At 47.3% G+C, this 15,227-nt stretch overlaps 1 protein-coding gene across 2 annotated transcripts in view; it reads left to right on the forward strand.

Moving 5' to 3' along the window:
- PDE2A (phosphodiesterase 2A) overlaps positions 1-15,227 on the forward strand; it is a 360,136-nt gene that overhangs the window by 217,768 nt on the left and 127,141 nt on the right. For both annotated transcript variants that reach the window (XM_060273988.1, XM_060273990.1), the window contains one exon: positions 12,159-12,248. In XM_060273988.1, coding sequence (XP_060129971.1) covers positions 12,159-12,248 — 90 coding nt within the window. The remainder of the gene's footprint in view (positions 1-12,158; positions 12,249-15,227) is intronic.

Genomic DNA, 15,227 nt, shown 5'->3' on the forward strand with positions numbered 1-15,227 from the left:
ACTGTGGTGCCCAGAACTGGACACAGTACTCCAGGTGATGTCTGACCAGACCTGATTTATGTTGTATGAAAAATCCCCTGGCCAGCCCAGCCTTGAGACTTCTGTGGGGTTGCTGGGAGGACCTTGACCTCCCGCCTTGCCAAGCTCTGCTGACTGCCAGCTCATCTCCCTGGTGGAGGCCAGCCTGATAACCCCTGCTTTCATCTCAGCCACGACAACTTAGCCCATTGTTCACGGCATTCGCAACTCTGCATTTGATGGAGCTCACCAATGACGTCTCACTGTTTGGAGAGGCAGCTTTGGAGTCAAGGTCGTAGGCTGTTAAATGCAAAAGATTCGACAGCGAGCAGTAAGAATAAATGCACGGGTCACTGCACCCAACCTAGAAAAGGAGGATAGTTGCAAATGGATGGAGCAGCCTTTTAAGGAAGGAATAATTGCTGAGTGGAGCTTCGTCTGGGACTCTGCTGCTAGACTATGCCCGTGGTGGAGAATTCAAGCAGGATTTGCACCCCTGCAAAATTTCCCAAAGGGCCAATGAATCATAGAACTGTAGAGTTTGGGGAAATCCCAAGGGTCATCTAGTCCAACCCTCTGCAATGCAAGACTCTCAACTAAAGCATCCATGACAGGTGGCCAACCAACCTCTGCTTAGAATCTCCAAGGAAGGAGAGTCCACAACCTCCTGATGGAGACTGTTCCTCTTTCGAACAGCTCTTACTGTCAGAAAATTTTTCTGTATGTATAGTCATAATTTCCTTTCACGTAACTTGAAGCCATTGGTTCAAGTCCGACCTTCCAGAGCAGGAGAAAACAAGCTCTTCCATGTGACAGCTCTTGAGATATTTGAAGATGGCTATTCTATCTCTTCTCAGCCTCCTCTTTTCCACACTAAACAGACCTACCTCCTTCAACCGTTCTTCATCAGGCTTGGTTTCCAGACCCTCAATCATCTTGGTTGCCCTCTTCCGCACGCCTTCCAGCTTGTCAACATCCTTCTTAAATTCTGGTGGCCGGAATTGGACACAGGACTCCAAATGTGGTCTGACCAAGGCAGAATAGAGCAGGAATATGACTTCCCTTGATCTGGACACTAGACTTCTGTTGAGGCAGCCTGGAATAGCATTGCTTTTTTTTGCTGCTGCATCACACGGTTGACCTAGTGGCACTCTTAATAAATACTTTATTAAGCATATAAGATTCAGATAAAATTAAGTCCTTCTTCACACGGTGCATAGTCAGGATTTTGTGGTTTTGTTTCGTTTTTACTGTTTATTGTACCCCTGCAAACCTCGATGTTCCCCTTAGAATGCTTTTGCTTCTCCCTGGACTCGCAATGGGTCCAATCCTGTCTGCATCTGAGTTTACTGTTGCATGGTGTGACAAAAAAAAAAAGGAGAGGGGTATGCAGGGAAAACAGGAATTAAATCCCCCCACCTCATATCAGAAGCAGATGACTACAGTCCGAACACATATGCACAAATCAATTTAATGTGCATGATTTAGGCTTGAGACGCAACACTCAACAGTTCCTTAGTGTGTAATTTGGAATATACGGCCCCACGCCCCCACCCAAACTGCCGACCAGCTTCCAAAGAGGAGCCTGGTTCTGTTTCACTCCCTTTCCAACTCAAGTGTGGTTCTCTGCTCTTCTTGCACTCTTTGTCAGTTCAGTTCCGCCAGTCCTATGAATATTGCATCATGCGTGCGTCGAGGAGTATGGGGAGTTGGAGAGCTACAACCTGCCAGTAAATATTCAAAATGCAAAAGGTACATTTTGGATTCGGTCTCATCCAAGCGCCTTAAAAAATTAACGGTTGCCTTAAGCGGTGTGCGCTGTCAGCAGAGAACTTCGGGTGACGCTCCCTCGGGCGGACTCTTTCAGGTGGGGTCCAACTCTCACACAGAGAGCAGCGCCTCTTGAGAAGGGGACGTGGGTCCATTGCAATATGCAGGACTGCCCTTGGAGCTGCAGCTAGTGCAGAATGCAACAGCAAGGCTGCTTTTGGCTGGTCATGATGGATCTGGTCCGGTCGCCTCTGCGCAAAACGGAGGTGGCAGAGTTGGAAGAGCAGGGCCAGCTCTAGGTAGACCCCCGGTGGTGCGGTGTGGCAGGGCGCCGCGCGGCAAAGCCGCACGGAAACCATGCTGCGCCCTGCGAGGGCGGGGGCGCTGGAGCGATCTCCGCCCCTCAGCACCAGGGCGCGCAACCTGCTCGAGACTGCCCTGTGGAAGAGAGTTGGAAAAGGGCAAACAGAATGCTCAAGAGGATGGAGTGAAAAGCTACAGCATTTGGGAAAGAGAGAAATAGGTCATAGAATCATAGAATCCTAGAGTTGGAAGAGACCACAAGGGCCATCCAGTCCGACCCCCTGCCAAGCAGGAAACACCATCAAAGCATTCTTGTCATATTCCTGTCAAGCCTCTGCTTAAAGACCTCCAAAGAAGGAGACTCCACCACACTCATTGGCAGCAAATTCCACTGCCGAACAGCTCTTACTGTCAGGAAGTTCTTCTTAATGTTTAGGTGGAATCTTCTTTCTTGAAGTTTGAATCCATTGCTCCGTGTCCGCTTCTCTGGAGCAGCAGAAAACAACCTTTCACCTTCTTCCATATGACATCCTTTTATATATTTGAACATGGCTATTATATCACTCCTTAACCTTCTCTTCTCCAGGCTAAACATACCCAGCTCCCTAAGCCGTTCCTCATAAGGCATCGTTTCCAGGCCTTTGACCATTTTGGTTGCCCTCTTCTGGACACGTTCCAGCTTGTCAGTATCCTTCTAGGTGACATGTCTTCTTCTTCTTCTTCTTCTTCTTCTTCTTCTTCTTCTTCTTCTTCTTCTTCTTCTTCTTCTTCTTCTTCTTCTTCTGCGATCACTCGTAGCCGAGTAAGATTGTCTTCCATAAACACGATTTTAACAATAGGTCCGTGACTGTGGAGGCCAATTCTGGATCCACACGTCCTTCCACAGTGGGGACATTGGTTTCCAGGCGGGAGTTGATCACGGTGTGGATTTGCCAAGCATGCCTTCCTCTTAGCACATTTCTCCCTTGCGTCCTCAAAGCCCATGACACCCTTGGGTAAAGGCTGTTCTCCAACACATGAGCTTATATAACGTTGGAAAATGTCAACCACTTCTCCTACCTGGGCAGTTAGCTTTCCACAAGGGCCGACACTGATGCCGAAATCCAGCATCGCCTGAGCTTAGCTACTGTAGCTTTCTCCCGATTGAAGTGCAGAGTGTTTGAGGACATTCGCAGGGGAACCAAAATGCTTGTTTATAAAGTCATTGTACTCCCAACCTTACTGTATGCCTGTGAAACATGGAACACTTTTAAATGCCATCTCTAACTCCTCCATCAACGGTGTCCCAAAATTTTTTTACACATCACTTGGGAAGACAGGTGAACTAATATCAGTGTACTGGATGAAGCAAAGATCATCAATGTTAAAGCAATGATTCTTCAACATCAACTTTTTTGGACTGGTCATATTGTGTGGGTGCCTAATTATCATCTTTCAAAGCAACTACTCTATTCTGAACTTAAAAATGGAAAGCGTAATGCTGGTGGCCAACAAAAGAGGTTTGAAGACTCTCTCAAGGCAAATCTTAAAAAATGTAGTATAAACACTGACAACTGGGAAACATTGGCCTGCGAGCGCTTCAGTTGGAGAACGGCCTTTAGCAAAGGTGTCATGGGCTTTGAAGACACTCGAACTCAGGACACAAAGGAGAAACGTGCTAAGAGGAAGGCACGCTTGGCAAATCCACACCGTGATCAACTCCTGCCTGGAAACCTATGTCCCCACTGTGGAAGGATGTGTGGATCCAGAATTGGCCTCCACAGTCACTTATGGACTCACTGTTAAAACCGTGTTCCTGGAAAGCAATCTTACTCGGCTACGAGGGATCGCCAAAGAAGAAGATATAATTATGCATGGCAGAGAGAAAGCGGAGAGAGAAAAGTTTTCCTCCCTCTCTCATATAGCTAGAACTGGTGGGCATCCCATGAAGCTGATTGTTAGACCATTCGGGGAAGATAAAAGGGAGTCCTTCTTCTTGCAGCACATTGTTAAACTATGGAACTCCCTGCCACAGGAGGCAGCGATGGCCACCAACTTTAAAAGAGGATTGGACAAATTTGTGGAAGAGGAGAGGGCTAGAGATAGCTGCTTGCCATTAGGGCTAAGCTGTGCCTCCCCAGACAGAGGCAGTGAATACTTCTGAATACCAGTTGTGGATACAGCCATAGTTCATCTGCAGAAGATGGCTGAAAGATTAGTTGGCTGTCAAAGGATGTTGATCAAATTCATGGAGGATGGTGCTTTCAATAGCTGGCAGTCGTGATAGGAATCTCCATCTTCGGAAAAGGAATGCAAGAGCAGCTAAGCGGACCGGATGGCAGAGTTGGAAAGGGAGCGAAACAGAACCAAGCTCCTTTTCAAAGCACCCCTGGGCCGTTTGGGTGAGCTTTGTAAAAATAAAAATCCAAATAGCTCCCTTAGGGACCCTTCCGTTCTGTGTCTCTCACCTGAATTATGCACATTAAATAGATTTGTGTCGATCTGTTCATACTGATGTAGCTATTGATATAATCTGCGTCGGGAGGGGGCTCGCTCGGGTTGACGTGGGGTGCCTTGAGACTCCCTGGCAGCCTTATAGGGGCGCTGGTGTTGTACATGGCAGTTCCTTAGTAAGCTGCACCAGTTCCCGGCCATGATGGGCACATCGGCTCCCGGCTCCGATTTCAATCTGCCAGCATTGCTGATCTCGCCGTGCTCCCGCGGTGACATTTTTGGAGGGCACAATAGCACAGCATCAATCACAGCTGGGGAACAAACAACAGCAGCTCCACGCAAAGGGAAAAGGTCGGGGCAAGCATAGACGTAAGAAAATGCCCTCTCCAGCTGTGGGGGGAGCTTCTCCCCGCCATGCAATGCCCTCTCCTTTGTGCATGGAATGTGTTCTAATTTGTATAGTCCCTCTCAATCTTTCTCTTTGATGCCTGTCAGCTTTCCTACTATCCTTCTCAAAAGAGACAGCAGCAGCTGCCAGATTTTTTGGGGTGGTGGTGGGGGAATCAGCTTGTAGAATCATAGTATTCTAGAACTGGAAGGGAGCCCTGAGGGCCATCTAGTCCAACCCGCTACAATGTGAGAACTACAGCTAAAAGTATTCCTGACAGATGGCCACCCAACCTTCGCTTAAAAACCTCAAAGGAAGGGAGAGCCCACCACTTCCCAAGGGAGACCACTCCTCTGTCTAACAGCTCTTGTCACCAGAAGGTTCTTCCTAATGCTTGTCTGAAATCTCTCGTCATTTGAAACCACTGGGTTCAGGTCCTCCCCTTTGGAGTAGCAGAAAGCAAGCCTCCTCTGTCCAACAGCCTTTCAGATATTTGAAGATGGCTATCATGCCCCCTCTCTGTCTTCGCATTGTTGTTGTTGTTTAGTCGTTTAGTCGTGTCCGACTCTTCGTGACCCCATGGACCAGAGCACACCAGGCACTCCTGTCTTCCACTGCCTTCCACAGTTTGGTCAGACTCATAGAATCATAGAGTTGGAAGAGACCACAAGGGCCATCCAGTCCAACCCCCTGCCAAGCAGGAAACACCATCAAAGCATTCTTGACATATGCCTGTCAAGCCTCTGCTTAAAGACACCCAAAGAAGGAGACTCCACCACACTCCTTGGTAGCAAATTCCACTGCCGAACAGCTCTTACTGTCATGTTGGTGGCTTCGAGAACACTGTCCAACCAGTACGTTTCCGAGCACAATTCAAAGTGTTGGTGCTGACCTTTAAAGCCCTGAAACGGCCTCGATCCTATATACCTGAAGGAGCATCTCCACCCCCATCGTTCTGCCCAGACACTGAGGTCCAGCACTGAGGGCCTTCTGGGAGTTCCCTCACTGCGAGAAGCAAAGCTACAGGAAACCAGGCAGAGGGCCTTCTCAGTAGTGGCGCCCACCCTGTGGAACACCCTTCCATCGGAGGTCAAGGAGATAAACAACTACCTGACATTTAGAAAACACCTAAAGGCAGCCCTGTTTAGGGAATTTTTTAATCTGTGATATTTTTATGTATTTTGGTATTTGTTGGAAGCCACCCAGAGTGGCAGGGGAAACCAAGCCAGATGGGCAGGGTATTATTATTATTATTAATAATAATAATAATAATAATCTCATCCTCTGTCGTCCCCTTCTCCTAGTGCCCTCAATCTTTCCCAACATCAAGGTCTTTTCCAGGGAGTCTTCTCTTCTCATGAGGTGGCCAAAGTATTGGAGCCTCAGCTTCAGGATCTGTCCTTCCAGTGAGCACTCAGGGCTGATTTCCTTCAGAATGGATAGGTTTGATCTTCTTTCGGTCCATGGGACTCTCAAGAGTCTCCTCCAACACCATAATTCAAAAGTGACCAGCCTTCTTTATGGTCCAGCTCTCACTTCCATACATCACATACTGTCATACTCCCTCAATAATCTTCACATACTCCCTCAATAAGGCTCAGTTTCCAGACCCTTGGGTCATCTTGGTCGCCCTCGTCTGCCCACCTTCCAGCTTGTCAATATCCTTCTTCAACTGGGGTTCCCAGAAGTAGACACAGGATTCCAGGAGGCACCTGAGTAAGCGGAATAGAGCAGGGCTCTTATTGTTCTTGACCTTCCACCCGTTGAAATTCACATGGGCAGCTTAAGAACATAATAATAGCTTGCTGGATCGAAGTTAATGGACTACGCAGAACTGGATAAGATGACAGGGAGAATTCGAAACCAACGGGACCAGAGGTTCTTGAAGGATTGGACTAAATTTGAGAAATATTTGAAAGACAGTTGTAAACAAAAAAATTACGCTGGTAGGTCTACAAGAAGTTTTGTAAGGAGAACTGTATGAAATATAACAGGAAAAAGTTAAGAAAGTAAAAAAATTGGTGGTTGTTTTTTTAAAGTAATAGTGAATTATGGAATACAAGAAGAAGTTAGGAAGATTGGAAATCTTTAGACGTGGCTGAGGGAAGTCCAAAAAGATGTATAAGATGTGGATGAATGTTAAATGATGCATGGAATGTATGCAAAAACTATATATATGAATAGCTTGCTGGATCAATGGCCCACCTAGTCCAGCATCCTGGTCTCACAGGGACCCACCAGGTGCCTCAATGGGGAAGCAAGCAGAACAGGAGCTCAAGAGCATCTCTTCCCTCCTGGGGCTTCCAGAAGTTGGTAATCCTCTTATATATCCATCACTTCCCCTTGTAGAAGCGAGTCACACAGTTTGACCCTGTGCTGTGTACTTCATTTTATCTCCCTTAAATCTTCCAACATTCAGAGAGAGAGAGGGGGGGGGATCAGATCCCAGCTGGTGTTCTGGGTCACTTGACCTTTGCTGCAGTACCCTGTCTGGCCATCGGTCATGGGGCGCTGCAGTGTGGGTTCTCCACGGTCTCAGAATCACAGTCCGCTCTAGAAGCAATTTCCCCCCTATCCAAGAAAACATGGGTATCACTGATGTGCTCAAAGCCATTGAATGTTGCTTCCCGGACTGCATCCACCCATTGTGCCTGCTGGTTTCAGTAGAAGCGCCCCCCCCCCCGAGAGATATTTTTGTCCCACACTCTATTAAACCATTCTGCAATCCTTTAAGCAAGGCAGGAAAGAGAGAGCCCTCCCCCCCCCTTGTTGGTCAGAGTGAGGCCACCTCTGAAAAGCCGATCTCCATTAGCCCACTTTGCATGCGTTTGTTAGTCCATTCCTTTCAAAACGGTGGGTTGTTGCTTTTTTTAAAACCTTTAATATCAGTAATTTAGATTGCTGGCATTCAAGGGTTTGGCAAATTGCCCCCTTTGAAAAGATATCTCAATGACTAAATGTATCCAAAGAGCAGGGCTTGAATGACTGGGTTTTTCTTTTTTAATGGCCTGGTTTCATTTCTTATACAGTACCAAAATGGGGCGCATGGCCACTCAGTGTCGCCAGCAGAAGCAAATGCCTGGCTCATTTAAGACCCGATAGAACCTTTATTCACAATAATGAACTCACAGGTGGATAATGCTTCCATTTTTATATTTCTTGATTCCTTGAGAAGGGAATCTTTGTACGAGTTAATGCTCTATCTTTGTTAGATAGTTAATATCTTTGGACTTCTGTCCTTCCCAGCTCTGACGCTTTATGGCTCAAATGTCTGGTTCTTTGTTTTCTTTCTTTTTGATAGGTTTTTGTTGTTTAAAAAAAATCAAGATTTTTTTTTTTAACAAAAACTGTTTTCCTAGGGATCTGTATGTGCACCTTCAGCATCTCAAAGCAGGGATGTTCTCCTGCTGAGGCATCTACCCCTCGCTCCCCAGCTAAATAGTGACTCTTAGAGAGGAAGAGGGCAGCAGGAAAGACTGAGGGCTACACTCCAAATATTTAAATAATAATAATAATAATAATAATAATAATAATAATAATAATAATTTTATTATTTATACCCTGCCCACCTGGCTGGGTTTCCCCAGCCACTCTGGGCGGCTCCCAACAGAATATTAAAAACACAATAAAACATCAAACGTTAAAAACTTCCCTATACAGGGCTGCCTTCAGATGTCTTCTGAACGTCAGATAGCTGTTTATTTCCTTGACATCTGATGGGAGGGCGTTCCACAGGGCGGGTGCCACTACCGAGAAGGCCCTTTGCCTGGTTCCCTGTAACTTCACTTCTCGCAATGAGGGAACCGCCAGAAGGCCCTTGGCGCCGGACCTCAGTGTCCGGGTTGGACGATGGGGGTGGAGACGCTCCTTCAGGTATACTGGGCGGAGGCCGTTTAGGGCTTTAAAGGCCAGCACCAACACTTTGAATTGTGCTCGGAAACGTACTGGGAGCCAATGTAGGTCTTTCAAGACCAGTGTTATGTGGTCTCGGCGGCCGCTCCCAGTCACCAGTCTAGCTGCCGCATTCTGGATTAGTTGTAGTTTCTGGGTCACCTGCAAAGGTAGCCCCACGTAGAGTGCATTGCAGTAGTCCAAGCGGGAGATAACCAGAGCATGTACTACTCTGGCGAGACAGTCGCAGGTAGGTAGGGTCTCAGCTGGTGTATCAGATGGAGCTAGGAGACAGCCGCAATGGACACAGAATAAAGTGTGCATGCCCCCCCCCCGAATCCTGGGAACCGTAGCACCGTGGTGGGTAAACTAGAGTTCCCATTATTCTTTGCAGGGCTGTTTTAAATGTATGGCATGTGTGCAGCCATTGTGGTGCAGTGGTTAGAGAACCTGGGAGTCCAGAGTTCAAATCCTCCCACTTGGCCATGCAGCTCACTGGGTGGGCCAGTCACTGCCTCGCCTACCTCACAGGGCTGTTGTGGGGGTTAAATGAGGATGGATGGGGGTGGGGAAGAATAACACACACCACCTCGAGCTCCCTGGAGGAAAGACGGGGTGTGAATGCAATAAATCAACAAACCCCAAACCCAGGAAAGTGACAGATCTGTTGCTACTCTCTAACATTGTGGGTTGCCATGGCTGTTTCTCCTGGTCCTCTGTGATCCCAACTCTCAGTCCCTCTTCATCACTGCCAAATGCTAACCCAGACAGTTAGCCTTATGGACTCGCAAACTTTTATATTGCCGATGGTAAAACGCCTGTAAGAATCTCGTGTCCTGCTGCAACGGCATCAATCACACTCGCTGGGGCCGAAATGCCACAGCCAGCGAGAGGATCTCTGGTAGAAGCCGAAGATGCTGATTTGGGGACAAGGGGTGTGGGGGTGTGTGCAAAGAAAAATAAAACCGAACTGAACAGCAATCCCCCCCTTTCTCTTTTAGTTCCTGCAGGCTCTAGGTACTTATAAACTAGAGAGGGGGGAAAAGCAAAGGAGAAATAAGAAGTCAGTACCATAAAATGAAATGTAATAACTGTCCCCCGCAAGCTAGAGGGTTGTTCTTTGGTTTCCGATTTGTAATTCCAAGCCAAGCCTCAGTCATGTTTAGGGTTGGAGGAGAAATTCAAGGGCCATAGCTCAGCAGTAGAGCATTCGCCTTGCGTGCAGAAGGTCTCAGGTTCAATCCCAAGGCCGTCTTGCCCATAGGCGCTAGGGGTGCGAGGCACCCGGGCGTCGGGCTCTCAGGGGCACCAGGCTGAGAGTCCGGGGCCTGAGAGTTGAATCCGGGGAAGAGCCCGCCCATTGGTTGGAGTGCAGTGGTGGGCTCTTCTGCTGAAGGCAGCTCTGTGCCTCAGGTTCGGGGGGCAACTGAGCCAGCGAGACGCTGAGGCAGCCAGCTGGCTCTGCCCTCCTGCGTGCCTGGGACTGGGCAACCGGGATGAGGGGAGGCCGGGCGGATCTTTGCACCCCTGCGACACACATGCTTAAGACAGATCTGTTCAATACCCAAGGGCATCTGTGAGAGACTCCCTTTCTGAAACTCTGTGAAGCTGCTGCCAGTCAGTGCAGGCACTACTGAGCTAGATGGGTCTGGCTCTGCATAGGGCAGCTTCCTCTGAGTTCGCATTTACCCACTGCCTTGCAGGACATCTTCTGGAGAAGAAAGGGTCAAGGAGTAAAATCGACATAAATCCAGAGCGGAGTCCCTGAGACTTGATTCTCTACTTCATTCTGACTATGCCTCCTGATGTATATTGTGCCCAAGGAAGACTAGTTTGGTCAGAATCGAGTACAGTGGTACCTCAGTTTACGAAAAGCCCTGTTCACGAACAATTCAGTTTATGAACTCCACAAAACCGGAAGTAGTGTCCCAGTTTGCAAACTTTATCTTGGTCTAGGAATGGAATCCGAATGTTGGAAGGGCACCAGCGGCGGGAGGCCTCATTAGGGAAAGCGTGCCTCGGTTTAAGAACGGTTTCGGTTTAAGAATGACTTCTGGAACGGATTAAGTTCGTAAACCGAGGTACCACTGTACAGTCAAACCTCAGCTGTTGAACGTAATCTGTTCTGGAAGACGGTTCAACTTCTGAAATGTTTGACAACCAAAAACTGGAAGTGGAAGCCTCGATACAATAGGGAATCTCAAAACGGAAGCCAGGTAGCACGTTTGGCTTCCAAAAATCGTTCGAAAACCGGAACAGTTACTTCTAGGTTTTTGGCATTTGGGAATTGAGTTTTGACCGTATACATTTCCAGACTTAATGCTCCTTACAGGGTCCTCGTCGTGTGATCACATTCATCCAGTGCTTTACCAGCTGCACTGGCTCCCGGTGGAGTACAGGGTCAGGTTTAAGGTGCTGGTTTTGACCTTTAAAGCCTTATGCGGCTTAGGACCCTCGTACCTGCGGGACCACCTCTCCCGGTATGCCCCGCAGAGGACATTAAGGTCCACAAATAATAACATACTGGAGATCCCAAGGTGGTTAGACTGGCCTTGACCAGGACCAGGACCAGGACCTTCTCAGTACTAGCCCCGACCTGGTGGAACGCTCTCTCTCAGGAGACTGGGGCCCAATGGGAGTTGTCATCTTTTCGTAGGGCCTGCAAGACAGAGCTGTCTGTCAGAGACAGTCTGACCCTGGTGTTACCCTCCCCGAAGGCTTTATTCTACAGATATTTAAATGAGGTTGCACTTGTAGATTCCTAATTTTAAAATTGAATTTTAACATTGTATTTAATCTGCATTTTAATTGAATTGTTTCTTTTATGCTTGCTTTGATATTCTTGTTGTTAGCCGCCCTGAGCCCGGTCTTGACTGGGAAGGGCGGGGTATAAATAAAGTTGTTATTATTACTATTATTACTGTATTATTATTATTATTATTATTATTATTATTATTATTATATACATTCCTTTTGGCCAACAAGCCACCACAGCTGCTAGAGTGCCATGAAAATGTGTGTCCTGGGCTTTTTAAACTCGTCTTCCGATGTTCTGTGCGAAAGCAAAGAGGTGCATTGGTTGCCAGATGTGAAATATCTTGGCATTGTTTTAAGCTCTCCCATCCCACTACAGTCGCTGCCTCTCAGGCTAACCTACCTCACAGGGTCGTTGTGGGGATTAAATGGGGGGTGAGGGAAGAACCATGGACTCCACCTGGAGCTTCTTGGTGAAAAAAGCAGGATAGACGTGCAATAATTAAATAATTCTTTAAAAGAATAAAGAACGGATAGGTCTTTGAACCGGCAGGGCAGTTCTCCTGTTCTGAAGCTCTTGCTGTTTCCCCCTTTCTCCCAGGATGCCTTGCTGAGCCTGGGCTCTGTCATTGATGTCTCCAGCCTCCGGGAAGTCATCAAAGATGCCATCGCTTCGGTGCTCCCCAAAGTGGTAAGTAGAGCAGTCAGTTTTTATTTTAGGAGGGGGGTGGCTCAAGGACGGGGAAACTTCTTTTCCCTTCCAGCTTAATCTGTGCAGCTGAAATGGCCAGAGGGAGGAGGGGGCTCCCTTTTGAGTTTTCAGGTGTAGGTCCCAGTCTGCTTTGAAGCATCTTTGGAGGTTGGTCTGCAGATCTGACAGTAAGAGCTGTCCGGCAGTGGAATTTGCTGCCAAGGAGTGTGGTGGAGTCTCCTTCTTTGGAGGTCTTTAAGCAGAGGCTTGACAGGCATATGTCAAGAATGCTTTGATGGTGTTTCCTACTTGGCAGGGGGTTGGACTGGATGGCCCTTGTGGTCTCTTCCAACTCTATGATTCTATGATCTTTGGAGATTTTGAACAATGGAACTTCGTCTACTTGCCTTCATGTTCCTGGCTAGAATGCCAGAAACTGCTTTCTACCCGGTTATGTTTCGATCCACTTTCTTCACTATTAGTTACAGCTAGGTAGCCGTGTTGCTCTGACGTAGTCAAAACAAAATAAAAAATAAAAATGAAATTCCTTCCAGTAGCACCTTAGAGACCAACTAAGTTTGTCATAGGTATGAGCTTTCGTGTGCATGCACACTTCTTCAGATACAACGAAAGCTCATACCTATGACAAACTTAGTTGGTCTCTAAGGTGCTACTGGAAGGAATTTCATTTTTTTATTTTTTTTATTTTCTTCAGTATCGTTAGAATCATAGAATCGTAGAGTTGGAAGAGACCACAAGGGCCATCCAGTCCAACCCTTGTGGGTGTGGAGGGGGTCAGTTTGGGTGATTCCCCGAGTCCCTTGCAGGTCTTGGGGTCCTGTACCCAGTGGGAGTTAGCATCTAAGTGAGGATGCTATTGCTGAACTGGTCAGGCAGGTTTTTTGGAGGAGACAATGGCCTTAGCTGGCCACTTAAGTGGCCTCATCAACATCCCAAAAGAATTAGCTAGGTTGCAAAAGCTACAGCTAAGAAATGGTGCCCTCCAGGCTGGGGGGGGGGTGCTTTCTTCCACCCCACCATAGCGGTCAAGTTTTCCCTTTTCTCATGAGGAAGCCTATTCAGCGTAAGAGAATTTCCCTTAAAGAAAGGGAGAACTTGACAGCTATGCACCCCACTCACCTGCCTGATAAGTAGGAGAACTATAGTGGGAAATATGTGTGACCTAAGCTCTGTGCTTGCTCCAAAGATCTGACAAATGGAGAGGCAAGATCTGTTGGGGTGTCAATGCTGGGAACCCCTTTGTCTTATGCTCTGGTTGTGTGTGTGTGTGTGTGTGTGTGTGTGTGTGTGTGTGTAAATAAATCCAGATATCCTAAAGCCACCACAGTCTCTGTTGACCTTCATTCCAAGGAAACTTAACACCAGGGCAAACTCCTGGAAGCCCTGAATTTCTCACTGCTTGGAGACTGGGGTAGCAAATAACAGCATTACCGTATCTGCTGTGATGGGCAGCTGCTTTCTCAAGGCCAGAGGGCTTTGCTGTCCTGCTACCTGTGATCCTTTCAGTTGGGGATGTCGAGATTTGAACCCGGGACCTTTGAAACAAACCTGACATTCCCTTTGCCACTGACCTGCAGCTCCTCCTCCTCCTCCTCTTCCTGTTCCCTCTCCCCAATATCCAGTAAGGGCCAGCAGCTTAATCAACTGAAATGTGTGTTGATTAATGGGTGGGGGCCAATTTTATTCCACAGTGGACAGTGGAATTTGCTGCCAAGGAGTGTGGTGGAGTCTCCTTCTTTGGAGGTCTTTAAGCAGAGGCTTGACAGCCATCTGTCAGGAATGCTTTGATGGTGTTTCCTGCTTGGCAGGGGGTTGGACTGGATGGCCCTTGTGGTCTCTTCCAACTCTAGGATTCTATGATTCTATGATTTATTCTGCAGGGCTGTCGGTTAAGGGCACACCTGTCTTTCATGATTCTAGATTCAGGTAGGAAGCCTTTTTGCTCTGACGCAGTCGAAATAAATAAATTAATTAAAAGAATTGTCCAGTAGCACCTCAGAGACCAACTAAGTTTGTTCTGGGTATGAGTGTGCATGCGCACAAAAGCTTATACCCAGAACAAACTTAACTGGTCTCAAAGGTGCTACTGGAATTTTTTTTTTAACATTTTAGTTTATTTCAACCTGCCTTTCAATTTCAATTCAAGTGTGTTTCCATAGCAGGTAATGTACGGGGTGTGTGTGTCTTAGAGATAGCTCCCCATTTAAGCAATAAGTGGTAGCTTTTGTGTTTTAAGTGTTAAGTAATATCTCACATGGTCTGAAACTCAACATCAAAAAAAACCAAGATCATGGCCACTGGTCCCATCACCTCCTGGCAAATAGAAGGGGAAGAAATGGAGGCAGTGAGAGATTTTACTTTCTTGGGCTCCATGATCACTGCAGATGGTGACAGCAGTCACAAAATTAAAAGACGCCTGCTTCTTGGGAGAAAAGCAATGACAAACCTAGGCAGCATCTTAAAAATCAGAGACATCACTTTGCCAACAAAGGTGCATATAGTTAAAGCTATGGTTTTCCCAGTAGTGATGTATGGAAGTGAGAGCTGGACCATAAAGAAGGCTGATCGCCGAAGAATTGATGCTTTCAAATTATGGTGCTCGAGGAGACTCTTGAGAGTCCCATGGACTGCAAGAAGATCAGACCTATCCATTCTTAAGGAAATCAGCCCTGAGTGCTCACTGGAAGGGCAGATCCTGAAGCTGAGGCTCCAATATTTTGGCTACCTCATGAGAAGAGAAGACTCCCCGGAAAAGACCCTGATGTTGGGAAAGATTGAGGGCACAAGGAGAAGGGGACGACAGAGGATGAAATGGTTGGACAGTGTTCTCGAAGCTACCAACATGAGTCTGACTAAACTGCGGGAGGCAGTGGAAGATAGGAGTGCCTGGTGTGCTATGGTCCATGGGGTCACGAAGAGTCGGACATGACTAAACGACTAAACAACAATATTTCACAT

Source organism: Zootoca vivipara, chromosome 4 (genome assembly GCF_963506605.1).
Source record: "Zootoca vivipara chromosome 4, rZooViv1.1, whole genome shotgun sequence".
Taxonomy (NCBI): Eukaryota; Metazoa; Chordata; class Lepidosauria; order Squamata; family Lacertidae; genus Zootoca; species Zootoca vivipara.